General features: G+C 41.8%; 1 protein-coding gene across 4 annotated transcripts in view; it reads right to left on the minus strand.

The window, feature by feature from the left end:
• ebf1a (EBF transcription factor 1a) overlaps nt 1-16,066 on the minus strand; it is a 492,107-nt gene that overhangs the window by 123,340 nt on the left and 352,701 nt on the right. For all 4 annotated transcript variants that reach the window (XM_041193628.1, XM_041193630.1, XM_041193629.1 and 1 more), the window contains exon 11: nt 12,464-12,552. In XM_041193628.1, coding sequence (XP_041049562.1) covers nt 12,464-12,552 — 89 coding nt within the window. The remainder of the gene's footprint in view (nt 1-12,463; nt 12,553-16,066) is intronic.

Here is a 16,066-nt window from a genome sequence, read left to right on the forward strand (position 1 = left end):
ACGTTAACTCTGTCTTCCTTTCCACGGATGCTGTCAGACCTGCTGAGTTTTTCCAGCAATTTTTGTTTTTGTCTTCCTATCTGTTTGCCTGTTTCATGTTTCTTTGTTGCTCTTCATGAGGCTAAGAAGTTTGCAAATATTTTCAGTAGCTTTCTCTATGTGGAGTGAATTAGCTGCTGTGAATTGTGGGATAGTCAACATTTTTAGCATCACTTGTGATTGCTGCCAAATGCTGAAGAAATCTGGCACAGGCCTGACAGGGTGAAGGCCTCCTACCGTGTTGTACCATTCCGTGTAGCTGAGGCGTGGGGACCATCCAATAGCAGCTCCTGGCCGCTCAAGTGGCACATCCAGTAGCACACATACTCTATGTAACTGCTCTTGGAACTGAACCACTATGCTGCCTTATCAGGCTCTGACAATCCGAGTCAGCAAGTGGACCGCTGGCCTTGCATGTCAGAGATAAGACTTAAACCTCCATAGCTTTAACACAGAGCCATGAAATCACCCAGCTTAATTTACTGACATCCACAGCTTTTACCCTTGGCAAAAATCACTATATAACTAGAGATCGAGAGAGCCTCTGTCACTCAAATTGAAGAAAGTGGAACATCAATTCTTGATAAGTTTGCATTAAGGACTGAATGGAAAGGTCATGGGGTCAATACCCTGTCTGCACTAAGTTAGCTGATCGTGAGGGAAATGCTGAGGCGTGGGGGGGGGGGGGGGGGGGGGGGGGGGGGGTTGGAAATGGAGTACATTCCAATTGGCCTTGGCACTCATTGGCTAGAGAGAGCAAAGAAGGAATATCAGCCCTGGGTACCATTTCTAGTTTGCTATCCAACAAAAAGCATTCACTTTAAAACAGAATTACCTGGAAAAACTGTCGAAGGGTCATGAGGACTCGAAACGTCAACTCTTTTCTTCTCCGCCGATGCTGCCAGACCTGCTGAGTTTTTCCAGGTAATTCTGTTTTTGTTTTGGATTTCCAGCATCCGCAGTTTTTTTGTTTTTATCACTTTAAAACAGGGTTTACCAGACCCCAGTGGGATTGCAAGGTGAGGTTTTGGGATCACAAGTTCTAAGGCAGCAATGGCTGTCATGGAGTCTGGACTAAATGCTAACAGCTGCAAGGCACCTTTAAATCCGCATGTGTTTTTCTAATGGTGGGCAGGCCTAATGGACAGATCTTTGAGGCCTGATTCCCAAGGCAGAAAAAAAACTGTGAAAACGTTGGTGTTTTATTTAAAAACTCCCTGCACCTTAAACACTTTGGACCATATGCTCAACCTCACTCCCCCACCCCGCTCTCACACTGGTGTCACGACAACTTTCAAGCTTCAAAATGGGGTCACAGTGGGAAAAAGTTTGGGAAGCCCTGCCCTAAACATTGGGAAGAGGGTGTGATTGGGCCTGACTGTGGTAGCTCCCATCGGGGGAATAGGTCACTAGTGCTCGATGAGACTGGCCACCAACAGGAACCTGTGCCATCAAGAGCCACACATTAAGTTCAAAGAGAGAGAGAGAGAAAGAGAGAGAGAGAGAGAGAGATTCGTCATTCAGCAAAGAAGCTGCCTAATGTGACTCCACTGATATACATGTTATATGCGCCTCTGTTAACGAGCTTTGACTGGTGCCCAGCTCCTCAAAGATTTGCTACTAATTTGCCTCCATAACATTTTCCCCACTTACAAATAATTAGCAGTGAGCAGCCAAGAATTATATTGGAATACCTTCCTTTTTATTTCCTCTTTCTCCCTTCTTTCTTCTATTTAGTGGAGTGCTGGGGTAATAATAAAACAACAATGGAAGCTAATACATAGTCATCAATTTCAATTTGGCAAATGCTTGGCAATTGCACTAAGTGAATAGGTGCGATTCACACCCTCAACAACAGTCACATGAGACAATAAAAGCAGCCTGCAGTATGAAAAGGTTACCCTGATATATGTTTTAAGAGTAATTACGCATTGGGCCCTTGCTGCTCCAATTACAGATACTGTCACTGTTGATATTCATAACGTGTTTGAACCATTATCATTGTAAAATATTCCAAAAACAGAAGCTAAAAAAGTGATCTTCTGGAGTGAGACTGCAAACAATCACTTCAGCTAAAGCTGGAGGGAGGTTTAATTGCATCAGACCTCGTCACTTACAGAGCCACACAATGCTGGTGCAGTTCCTGTCATGCTGATGTTTAAATGTGGTTGACACAGAAATTAGGAAGGCTGGAATATGTTACGGGAGCGCAGTTGCCATAACTACACGGTGCCAGCAGCTGACACTCCCAAATTAAGCTTCAGGAGAGAAGCAAGCCTCTCATCTGTCCATCAAAATGGATACAGGTCACATCTCAAAATCCCCATATGGAGCCTTGGCATATTTTATTGGGTGCCATATGGTGAGGGTGGTGAAATACAGAGAGAGGGGGAAATGATTCAATTGCAGGATTGGACATAGCTGTTCAATAATAAACAGTCTTTCGAGGCAGCACAAGGTTACTTGGAAGTTTAATCTTCACAAGCACACTTAATTATTGTCAATAGGAAAAGCACTATTACAGACTGTAACTTTGTTCCAAAACCTGCTTAACACCTTCAACATGAGAAACCAAACTATTCAAAGATTCAGATTTTTAATATATTGTTGTGACACAAAGAGCTTGAACTGCAAACCTTAGTAGGTAAAATAATACCGTCTATTAATTAACCATAACTGCATCTTTTACACAGGACCATTGAAACAGGAGTAGGCCATTCAGCCAGTTGGGTCACTCCATCAGATGGATCATGGCTGCTCTGTTTCTGAACTTCACTTACCTGCGCTCCATATCTTTTGAAACCCCACCTAATAATACTCTATTGATCTCAGTCTTCAAAGCTCCAATGGTTCCAATATCCAGTCTTTCACAGGAGAAGAGGACTCAAGATTTATACTATCCTTTGTGTGAAGAAGTTAGATCAGATATGGAGCCCATAATTCTTGCAACACTTGGGCATGTTGTAGGCTATGCAGCTGTTCTGGTTATTCACTCTCTTTCAAACAATATCCTTTCTAACTCTTGTCTTTCCAGGCACTGAATGAAGCTGCTCTTCATTGTCGGCCCTAGCAGCTTCTTCTGTTTTACTTTTTGATCTCTGACTCCCTAGGCAATTGGAATTTTTGCTTTCTTGAAATCTTGAAACCTCAGCAAGTACAGTTTCAATAAGAACTTCCAATGTCTCATTTTCAGAAATGAGTGTTCTAGAATTTACTGAGTGACAGGGCAGTGGAACCGCGCTGAGGTGGCAATTGTCCCATTGAAGTCTTCATGAGATGAACAGCGGTCAGAAAGTAACATCTGTGAATCTATGAGGTTCTACCGCAAGGAATAGGTGAGGTGAAATGCATAGCTGCATGTAAGGGGAATCTAGATATGCACATGAGGGAGAAAGAAACAGCAGGTTATGCTGATAAATTGGATTAAGAAGGGTGGGAGGAGGCTCATGTGGAAAATAAATGTCAGAACAGACCAGTTGCGCTGAAGGGCCTGAGTCTGTGCTGTAAATTCTGTGTAATTCTATGAATGTTAAAGTAGCTTCCACAAAGAAATGGCCTACCCATGGGACAATGGGGCCTTATTTTGAAGTGTGAGCTGGCTCAAAGACTTAAATCTAATATTCTACAACCTGAGCAGCCACATGAACTAAAACCCAACTTCTGCTGACCAAAGTAAACTAGACTTGGCAAATAAAATTCAACACTCCTTTGAGAGACTCCCAAATCTCCTTGCGAGTTTGTTAACTTTTGTTAGCAAATTAATAATTTAAATGCCTTGGACAATGTACAAGTTCTGAATGGTTTAATAAACTAGGCTGAACCCGTAATATGTAACAAATCCCAGACCTACATACATAATATATGTGTGTGTGTGTGTAAATGATGTTCTACATTATATATAATTATATATTACATTTAAATTATATATAGGCACTGAACTTACAACTCCATCTAATTCTTAATGCCTGTCAGTTCAGTATTTATAGCAATAACTTATAAACTTCTAGAAAGTGATTTTGCTAAACGATAACTCAATGGCCCAAATCAGCCCAAAATAAGTCGTGGAAGTGGGGAAAAATTGAATTTGGAAATCCTTATTATGAAGCATTATTGAGAGTCTGGCATTCAGACAATGTGCCTCCATTTGTAATGCCCCATAATGATATCATTTTTGCATGTAATGCAAAGATACCACAAGAAGGACTGCTTTCGAAAGTCTCTTAGAAAGTAATTCCGATTGATGCTAACATGCTCTTTACTTTAGCTGTTTCTCTGTTTTACTCAGCAATTTTTTTTGTTTAATCAGTCAGCGCTAATGACATCAGGGGAATTAGCTTGCAAATTTGCCTAGCAGTGACAGGGAGGGAGCTGGATTAATATGCACAGTCAAAGTGACATGAATGCTCAAAGTTCTTGCATTAATGATTGTGACTCTGCTAGTATCAGCTTAACTCCCTTACAAAGTTTGGCTCAGTAATTCACATCCAGATCTAGCAGCAAATAAATTATTACACACTGTTTCAATATAAATTTTCCCTTAAAGCAAAATTAAAATAATTAAGGATATGTTAACATTAATTATAGAAGATTCTGGAAATACTCAGCAGGTCAGGCAGCATCTGTGGAGAGAGAAACAGAGTTAATGTTTCAGTTTGATGACCTTCCAATATAATTAGTTCTGATGAAAGGTCATTGACTCTCCACAAATGTTACCTGGCCTGTTGAGTGTTTCCAGCATTTTTTTTACTTCATATTTCCACTTAGATTTAAGTGCATATATACAATGAATATATTTCTAGATAAATAAAAGGCTGTAGTATATTACATATTGTGACATTTAGATTAGGCTACAAAGTACAATAAGTAATGTAATTCCCACATGAAGCCGTTACCATCTCTGCAATGTTTGTAACCCTCCCCTTCTCCTGGGTTAGTAATGGAGAGTGTTTATCATTTTGGTGCATTAATACCTAGGTACATAAATGAAGACAAGCACAGTGCAAATAACAAAAGATGCATTAAGTTCCTTTATTGGCCAAGATAAGATGACAAAGTGCAAGTAACAGAAGGAGTTGTGCAATGAGATGGCATCTTGCAAAAGGCTTTGTCGAGCAAGACTTCTTGTGGATAATTAGGTTCACGTATATAGGAGCATAGCTCCCATATTTTTTACATTTTATGGTTGTGTTTGGTTATGATGGCAGACAGCAATTGCTGATTGGCGCCTCTGCTTGTGAACCACACAATAAGGCTAGAGGTGACAGCAGAAACCAGCTACCTGAGAGCAGCAAATGCTGGAGCTTCTCATTAACTATAATATAGTGATCATCACTGGTTGATAAGCACTTGGGGAGGTCCCAAAGAATGTAAAGGGGGGTTATAGGAGTGTATGTTCTTTCTTTCACCTACAGAGCTCAGTTCCACCATTCAAGTTGACCAATACAACCATCAGGAGCCTTGTCAATTCTTCCAGAAAATATTCTTAGTTGCTGTTGCTGTCAGTGATTCTCACAAGCAACAATCTGAAGCAATATCAAGTGACAAATTTTAACCTGAATTGCTGGGTGGTAAGAAGACAAATTCATTTGGCATGCATGAAATCAGATTAAAGAAACGTTTGCATCATACCTACCCCAATCCCAGCAGGTTGGTAGCTTAAAACTCAGGGCTACGATGTTTAATTAATAGTTTCAGCTATTTGTGTCTCTTAATGTAGGTGCACTATACATGGGACACATAGTCTTGAGAATTCAGATATTTTCAACTAATTCTCCAGTTTGAATTTGATTTAACAGAGTTAGGCTCCATTATGGAATACATGAAAGAAAATGGAGAATGACAGGGAAGTGGAGGAATAACTTATTAGATAATTATCAATCCCTTAACCTTATAGATCTATCACCCTATGGGAGGGGTAGGCAGTGTCTCCTTGGCTGCTAGATGACATGCTTGACATTGGAAGATTGGAATCAAGTTAATACTCCCTGGCAAATTCAGGAATCTCTACCTGAACCAGGCAGTTGCATAGTTCTCCCAGGAACTGTTGATGCTTGACCGACCAGTTACTAATAAAACCTGAAGAGGCAGATGAGGAGTCTGAAATTAGTGAGGCCACTCAAGGGGTGATGCCAGGAAGCACTTCTTCACAAAAATGGTGACCTCTTTTCCTCAATAAGGCATTGAGGCTGGGGATCAATTGAAAGTTGCCAAAACTGTGATCGATAGATGTAAATTAATCATTAATTAATCCAGTGCAGAAATCAGGAGAAACTTCTTTACCCAGAGGATGGTCGGAATATAGAACTCGCTGCCACATGGAATGGTTGAGGCAAATAGTAGCTGCATTTACAGGAAAACTAGATAAACACACGAAGGAATAAAAGGTTACGTTGATAAGGTTTCATGAAAGTGGGGGCAGGTACTGGTGGAAGGGGGCTCATGTGGAGCATAAACACAGGCACAAACCTGTTGGGCCAAATGGACTACTTCCACACATTTCTGTCTAGATAAATTTTTGTTAGGTGAAGATATTAAGGAATATGGAACAAGGGTCAGTCAATTAAAGTTGGAGTCCATAGCAGCCATGATCTAACCGAACGGTGGAACAGGCTTGAGGAGTTGAATAATCTACTCCCTGTCCCAATGTTTCTAATCAGCTCAGCAATCCTACAAGCTAAAGCTGAAGAAGCTAAAGTGGCTCCAGGTGCTAAAATTGTGGTAATCTATCAATATTCTACACAGGTGCGTGCCAAGGGTTTACTTGGTTAAAATCCAGCAGTAGGCTTGGACACACTTGAAGATCCCTGAATTTCAATTCCATCAAAGTTTTATCTAACGCTTTGGACTGCAGTCTAACTAGGGTGTGTTCTGAACATGAGACTGTACATTCTGCATTGGCAAGCAAAACTATCCCATCTCTATGACCTGCAAATGTTTCCCATCACTATCCCATCCCAGTGACTCTCTATCTCCAATGTTTCCCATCCTGGTGACTCTCCATCTCGCATGTTCCCCATCATTATCTCATCCCGGTGACACTCTCTCTCTCTCTCTCTCCAACATTTCCCATCACTATCCTATCCCTCTGCCATTTTGAATCTTCACAAACCAACATTAGTCGATGACTCCCGTTTATCAGCCTTTGAATCTTTAATGGGGTTTTTTTCACAACACCGGTGTAAAATTCTTTGACAGGTGACATTAAGAAAAGGTCATGTATCACTATACACTACACAGGCTATGCAAATTGAATCAAAAATGTAGCAGCCAGATTAGCTGAGGTAAAAATTATAAGGTCACACAAAGTCAGTCAAGCTGGAAGTGCTGAAAAGATGCTTGTAATTACTCTTTTTAGTCTATTAACTATTGTTGTTCTATCAGGACTCAGGGGTATATGAAAGCCATGGACATGAAGTACAAGATAAAGTAATGTGTATTTACTACTCCCAGAGGATCAATTTGCCTGGTATTTTGCAGCTTGGAGGAGCAAAACACATAAATGCTTTTCGCCCTTCTCTCCACTGAATTTTGTCTTTTATCAAAGATTGCAGGGAAGACAGCCACAACACTGGGTACAATCTATCCATTCTGAACAGATTCACTCTGTGATACCCCTGCCATGTAAGCGATCAAATCAGTGCCTTCTGACACAACATAGGAGAGCCCCTGTATCCTCTTGATAAAACCCAGGAACATGCTGGGATCAAAGACTTGGCTGCCAACTGATTTTTCAAGAAGGCAGGCAAGATGCAAATTTGTCGATAGGATCTGAGGGAAATCTATCCAGCCCTGCCCCCCGTACAGTCACTGCATGCACCACTTGACAAGTAAAATATGTCTGTCAGCTTGATATGAACTGACCCCTTTTTTCTCTATCTATTCATCGCGTTTGCTTCCTGTCAAATGAACACTGCTAACTTTAGCTAAGGCCATAATTCACTTGCAATTCATCCTGGGCACACTAGGGACTGGGTTTTTGGACAGAGGTGCAGCTCAGTCTTACAACAGAACCTGGTGTGTTTAAGTCCAGATACTCAGAGGCCTCCCAGTTCATTGCTGGCAATTGGGTTAGCTTGTTTTTAAATTAAAACATTTAAATGCTTATTTCCCCTGTGGCCCCACTCGCACACAGCAATGTAAGATTTTCATGCCGATTATATTATGCCATCTAATAAATTATTTATCTTCTCGCCACTTTCTGCTCTTGTCTGTGCATGCCTAATGGTAGTGTGAGCTTCACGATCACCTTCCAAATATTTCTCTGCAGTACAGAGAGAGTGCAGCACTGTCAGAGCTGCTGTATTTCAGATGAAACATTAAACCATCTGCCTGGGGATGTAAAATTCCCAAGGAGTTATTTGGATGACGAGCAGAGAATTTTGCCTGATCTTCTGACCAATATTTAACTCCACATCTCAAACAGATCGTTATCATGTCGCTGATTGTGAGATCCTGCTGTGTACACATTGGCACTGGTCGACTTCTGCTTCATTAATGTGACTACACTTCAAAACTGCTTCCTTATCTGTAAACCACTCTGGAACAACCTGGGGTCACAAATGGTGCTACATAAACTCAAGTCCTTCATTTGCTCCCTTTCAGTACAACACAGGCCAAACACAGTTTGGAGATTGCAATTAATGGCCCTGAAGGTGCCACTTCATTGGAATTAAGTGCCTTGTAATTACTCTTTTTAGTCCATTAACTATTGTTGTTCTATCAGGACTTGTAACTGGGCAGCTGGCGTCAGGCACAACTGTTTAGACCTCATGGGAGCAATGTTCGCCATTGCCTGGTTGGTAATGTGGCAAATCAGATTGTGCAACACCTGCCACTTTACTTCCCCCCTCCTCACCATCCAAGGGCCCAAACACTCCTTTCAAGTGAAGCAGCACTTCACTTGCGCTTCCCTCAATTTAGTCTACTGCATTCGCTGCTCCCAATGTGGTTTCCTCTACAATGGAGAGACCAAATGCAGACCGGGTGACCGCTTTGCGGAACACCTTCAGTCTGTCCGCAAGCATGACCCAGACCTCCTTGTCGCTTGCCATTTCAACACACCACCCTGCTCTCATGCCCACATGTCCATCCTTGGCCTGCTGCAATGTTCCACTGAAGCTCAACGCAAACTGGAGGAACAGCACCTCATATTCTGGACTTAACATTGAGTTCAACAACTTCAGATCATGAACTCTCTCCTCCATCCCCACCCCCTTCCCGATCCCCCTTTTTTCTAATTTTTAAAAAAAAAAATTTAAATATATTTTTTCTTTTCCCACCTACTTCTATTATTATTTTAATATTTATTTGCAGCCATTGTTTTATCTCCACCTTTTAGCCTATTTTGATCCCTTCCCCCTACCCCACCCCCACTAGGGCCATCTGTCACTTACTCATCCTGCTTTCTACCCTTAATGTCACCTATTAGCACATCCTTTAGTTAACATCACCACCATCAACACCATTTTGTCTATGACATCTTTGGCAATCTCTTCTTTGCCTCCGCCTATCACTGGCCCCCTATCCAGCTCTACCTGTCCCACCCCCCTCAAACAACTTATATTTCACCTCATTTCTATTTTTCTTTAGTTCTGATGAAGAGTCATACGGACTCGAGGCGTTAACTGTTTCCTCTCCGCAGATGCTGTCAGACCTGCTGAGTTTATCCAGCTATTTTTGTTTTTGTTTTAAATCAGATTGTGCCCTTGTTATAGAGCACACCTGCATTTGTTTTGCCCATTTATAGAAATGCAAGAAAGCTGGGTGGATTCTACAGTGAATGGGCTCTGCCCGATTACTACCCAGGGGATAAAGGGGAAACAAAATCCCAGTTGCCATCCAGTTTTTGTTGATTTCCTATAGGCAGGGCTAACCATGGTATCATCAGCAGAGAGTCAGGACTGGCCAATATTTATCCCTTGGCCAACATCACTAAGACAGATGATCTGATCATCTTCACATTGTGGGGTCTTGCAGTGCACAAACTGGCTGCCCTATTTACACACAAAAGTAATTCATTGGCTGTGAAGCACTTTGGGACATCCCGAGGATATGAAAGTTACTACAGAAATGCAAGTCATTTTTTTTTTCATTACACTTAGCAGAGGTCAAGATGCCCAATTGGATGACAAAGCACCATTAAAAAAAGGGTTTGTGCAGTATTGACATCCTACCAAGAAGGGCCATTAACATGTTAAGCACTGCATCATATTCACAAGTACACTGAAGACATCTGGAGGTTAACTTCACCAAGTCTAGTTTGAAGCAACTGCTCCTGAGATCCAACAATTAAATTGTGGAAATACAATGTGTGTTTGAGGTGAATAGTATAGGCAGCACTTAAACAGAAGGTAGATAAACACATGAGGGAGAGGGGAATAAGGTTATGCTGATAGGGTTGGATGAAGGGTGTGGAAGGAGGTACCTGCCGAGCATAAACACTAGCACAAGATGATGAACTGAATGGCCTTCTGCTCTGCTGTACCTTCGGTATAATTCTACAGAACAAAAATGTTTTATTCCATTATTTTTTAAGGGCTGCATAATGATAAAAAAAATCTCTCTGCTGATGTTCTGCCAATTTCAGATTCCAGATTCCAAATGCACGTCAATTAATTTGTTTATACAACAGTGATATGCCTGAAATGTTAACCTATCTTTCCTTTTTACAGATACTGTCTGTCCTGCCATGTACATCTATCAGCTTCTGTTTTCATTTGACAATGCAGCAGTGTTTTATTCCCATTGATTACCCATAGAGAATGCGTAATGAGCAAGTGTACAATACTGATTTTTATTTGGTCAGCGAAGATAACCTCATAATTAAATCGATATTCTAGAGCTTTTCTGTATCCTCAGAGAAATTTAGGCACAACTTCTCTCGGGCGATTAAATGAGTATGTTGTGCATGTTCTGTGTTCAATGGCCTTAACTCATTTCCACCCTTTCTCTCCCTCCATTTTGGCACGGCTCCTCTCATACTGGGATATGACACTGCTGGTCCTATCAAGCTTCTGGTGCCTCATGTATGAGTGTAGATGTCAAGTGTTGTCAGGCTATAGTCGTTATGAGGGGATGAACATCTGACATTTTGTAAGCCAATATGAAGGTCTCAATAGAGCAATTGCATTATCACAGCACAGAAGAAGGCCATTCAGCCCATCAAGTCAACACGGGTCTTTGTAGAGCAATCCAATCAGTTACATTAATCTATTCCCATTCTATCCCCATACCTCCCTGCAAGTTTATTTCCTTCAAGTGCCCATCCAAATTCCTTTCAAAATCATTCATTGTTTCTGCTTCCAACACCCTTGTGGGCAGCGAGTTCCAGGTCATTATCACTCACTGCATAAAAAAATCCTTCCTCACATCCCCTGAATCTCTTTCCCAAAATGTTAAACCTGTGTTCTCTAGTCCTTATACCATCAACTGATGGGAACAGCTTGTCTTTGTCCACCTCATCTAAACCTGTCATAATCTTGTCTACCTCGATCAAATTGCCCCTCAATTTCCTTTGTTCCAAGGAGAACAACCCCAACTTCTCAAACCTAACCTTGTAGTTAAAATCCCTCTTCCCTGGAACTGTTCTGGTAAACCTTCTCTGCACCTTCTCAAGGACCTTCACATCCTTCCTAATATTCATACAGACAGGAAACCTGCCTGTTAGAAAGCAGCTCCATGGTTCTCCTAACATGCTCAAGCCCCCACTCTTGACTGCCATCCAGCAAGCCCTTGCTGGACAGCCCACATATGCTGAATGAAGAATGGTCAGAGGAGCTTTGGGCAGTGTGGCGCTGAAGCCTCCCGTTTCTGACAACTTACCATTTGCGCTCACACCTGAAGACTGGCCACTTGCGGGGAAGGTGTTGCAGGTGACTAATATCTGTGGCATTGTCCTTGAGCAAAAGATCTATGTTGGCAATCAAGGCTCCCTCCTGCCCTCTCAGGTGGGCATAAAAGAAGCTATGCCCTTATTTCAACAAGAGTGGGGGAGTTCTGCTCAGTGTCCTGTTCAACATTAATCCCTCAACCAACACCAATAAAATAGATTATTTGCACATGGCTGTTTGTGGGATCTTACTGTGCACAAATTGACTGCCACATTTACTGCATTACAGCAGGGACTACACTTCAAAAATTTACTTCTGGAGCATCCAGAGATCATGAACGACAGGAGAGAAGAAAGGGAGAGAAGTGTTGACTGTGTGTTAGCATACACCATGCTTTAGTGAAGAGTAGAATATATCTTATCTTGAACACAGATATAACACAAAAACAGAGAGGAACTTAACCTGTCACATTTTGGATTGACAATATCATTTGTAACTGCTATGATATCTTTGTTTATTCAAAGTAATGTGCCATACAAGCCTTTGCTAGACTATTTAGAAGTAGTTCAATAGCAAAGTTTAAGTGTTTAACTGACCTTTGGCAATCGTTCCGGGTCACCCGGATGTCTGGGGATAACCTTCTGCAACCGTTGGAAGCCATAATCAATAGTGGGTTCGTTCAGAGCTGCAACAAGGAAGAAGAAATGAGTTCAGTGAACGTAAAGAACACCAGCACAGCACCAGGACACCAGAAATGAGAGTTAAAACTGAGGCAACAAATAAAAAGAAACACAACAAGCCAAGTGCATGTTGTTGACTCATGCTCAGCTTGACCTGTGATGCTCCCCAAGGCCAAATAGCCCTGTGACCTCACTCGCTGTTCAGGCTCACACATGAAGGTGGAGGTAGATGGAAAGGTCAATCCCCATCCAGGAAGAAAAGCCAAGGCTAAGTGGAGCGGCCTTGCCCATTCCCATGGACAGTAAGCCGTGAATCGCTGATTGGTGTTCAGGCGCTTGCATTTCCCTCCCTAACCCAGGTGCTCAGACAAAATCAGCACCTCCATTGCTGTGCTGCTCAAGTGTGCACAGATGAAGAATTTAATCCAGGATCTTCTGATACGCAGCACCACACCATACAATCCATTAAACTGCAGAGGGAATCTTAGTTATGTTTTACTGCTTAAAAAGAAATGACCTAAGGAACTTAAGAGAATGAAGATAATCAGGTAATCATTATTTTGTACCATAGTTGTGTAATTAAACATGAGACGTCAAAACATTATGAAGTATTCTCTCCTCAAAGTTGTATGATCAACTTCTGATAATTCAAAGTCGCCTCTTGTTTAAAAAAAGGGAATTATCCAATACTTTGAATTAAGTGGCATAAATAACAGCAAGATGTGTTTAAAAAAATGAACTACCAGAAAAGCTGAATGAAGCAATCTTGAATACAACCAGGAGGATATGTTAAAACCTGTTAATACGGCTTAGTGCCTTACACAGTATCAAATCAAACAGCAATCACAGGTTTGATTCAGTCACTGCTGACTTAACCGTGGGAGAGGTTTCAGAACTAGCTTTGTAGAGGACTACAACCAGTCGAATATGCTGCTCTCCATCCCATTGCGCGAAGGTGTGTGCATTGGTGTTGGATGAGGATAGAATTAGGCTGAGCCCTGTCAGTCCCAATTACCCCACTGATCATTGCTTAGGCTCCACATGGTGCAACACCTAGAGAACTGGACATCAGGGCCAATGCTCTCATGGAACAAGAGGATTAAACAGGAGATGAGGAAGGACGATACAGAAAGCATAATAAAGAAAAAAAAGTTTTCCCTTGTTATGAGAAAATATCCATTTTCTTTTCTCAAATTGCAATTCAAACGAGAGCATGTGTAAATTATACATGTATATATAAAAATCCTAATGCTCCAGTATTCACAAATAAGTTACCAAATTTTAAAATATATAAAAAACGTTCATGAAATAAAATGACAGTTGTGTTACATTTTCAGCATTCGTGAGGCTGCCAGCACCCCCACTAGCAACCACCTCCCCCCCACCCCCCACTCCCCCGCCACCCCTCCCCTCCCCCCGAAAAAGTGAAACGGGGGTTGCAGCTCGAAGCAGAAGAAGCTGCATAAAAGAGCTGTAATAAGTCTGGGATGACAGAGTGGTTAGAGGACATTTACATCTGAGCACCTTGAATTTAGTGCATAATTGCACCACTAAACCCCTTAACTTGTCATCCGCCAAAAAAAAACCCGAATTGTTGTCAGTCATCCTCCGTACAGCACTCATCCTGGCAAACTCTTGAGTGACAGGGCTTCAGCTGTGAGCACTGCAAGTGACGCCTTATCAGAACACTTTATTCAAGAGCAGTAAGTGGCCGTAAACCCACTCAAATCAGCTTAATGATTAAGGTTTTGTTCAATGTCAGGAAAAAACAGCAATTTGAATATAAACATGTCTTCATGACATGTAAATCATCGGAGTTGAATATATAGAAAAAGAAAAGCAACATCCGATGCCCTCGGCCTCTTTAATCTTATTTTGATTTCTTTTAATCTCGTTGCTGTGGTGAGCTACCGTAGGGCGAGCTGGCAGAAGGCAGTTTCCAAAGCAAAACAAAAACTGAGGCTTTGTTGACCGTCGCCTTCAGGTTTGCCTCACGGGCTGGTCAAAGCCAGTGGACAAGGCGGCTGCCTGGAAAATGTTTTGCGCCATGTGTAGCAGGTTTTTGAACTGTTTCGTTTCATTCTCTCCCCTGCTTGCTTCTGGTGAAACCGCTGATCAATTTTCGACAAGCGAAGCACGTGGGGAATACCAGAAATACAGAGCAGTTCAGCTGCTCTTCAAGCAAAGAGTCGATCAGGTTTTAATGATACTGGGATCCCCGCCCAGAATCAGCCCTATCTTTCTCTACACCTGAGGACGCTCTGTAGCTGCCCGGGATCACGAGACTAAGGCTCTCGTTCCTCGCCCTGTGCAAAACTTTAAAGACAATCAGGTTAAAGGGAGTGACAAGAATTTAAAATCCTGGCCAGCGATATGTGGGAAGCTCCTCCCCCTAGCCCACCTCCTGTAAAGTCGTTGACCTGGGGGTAAGGAAGGGGTAACTTTTAATTCCAGTTCTGCCCCTCAGGGCGCTATTTGAGGAGGGAGTACTGGAGTTTCCCCCATAGTGCCAGACAATATTTTTCCCTTAGCCATCACCACTTGAAAACAGATTATCTGATCATGATCTCTGTTTGAGAGAGCTTGCTGTTTACAAATTGGTTGCCAAATTTGTTTACATTACAATAATGACTACACTTTAAAAGTATTTAAAAGCAAAAAACTGCGGATGCTGGAAATCCAAAACAAAAACAAAAATACCTGGAAAAACTCAGCAGGTCTGACAGCATCTGCGGAGAGGAACACAGTTAATGTTTCGAGTCCATATGACTCTTCAACAGAACTAAGGAAAAATAGAAGCTGGTGATATTATCTAAGGAATGTGATAATAAAACCCTAGTGGGGGTGGGGTGGGGTGAGGTGGGGTGGGGGGAAGGGATCGAATTAGGCTAAAAGGCAGAGATAAAACAATGGATTATTTCCAATAATTTATATAGATTTCTCTTTTCCCACCTTTTTCCATTATTTTTAAATGTATTTTAAATCCATTGTTTAGATAATATCACCAGCTTCAACACCTCTTTGTCCTTTTGTCTATGACATCTTTTGGTTATCTCCACCTTTCACTGGCCCTCTATCCAGCCCAACCTGTCCCCACACCCCCCCCCCCCCCTTAAACCAGCTTATATTTCACCTCATATATTTTTCCTTAGTTCTGTTGAAGAGTCATACGGACTCAAAACATTAATGAAATTAAAAGTATTTCATTGACTGATTGCTTGAGACACCCCGGGGTTGAATCACACTGTATAAAAATTAAAGTCCTCTCCTTTATTTCTGGCACTTGCTGTTATTCAGGACTTCCAACATTTGCAGGCTTTCCTTTCTGTCAGATTAAAATCGCACCACTTGACTCTGCTGTGATCCAAGCCCAACCGCAATAAAATTTGCAAAAAAGCATGGCTGGCAGTTTGGTGAAACTTTCAGCCGATCCCAGAGCGAATGGAGCCAGGAGGGTGGAGTGTGTAGTTACAGCAGGTGGAATTCCTACTTCTCCAGCAGTGAGTGAGGATTGCAGTC

Source organism: Carcharodon carcharias, chromosome 8 (assembly GCF_017639515.1).
Source record: "Carcharodon carcharias isolate sCarCar2 chromosome 8, sCarCar2.pri, whole genome shotgun sequence".
Lineage (NCBI taxonomy): Eukaryota > Metazoa > Chordata > Chondrichthyes > Lamniformes > Lamnidae > Carcharodon > Carcharodon carcharias.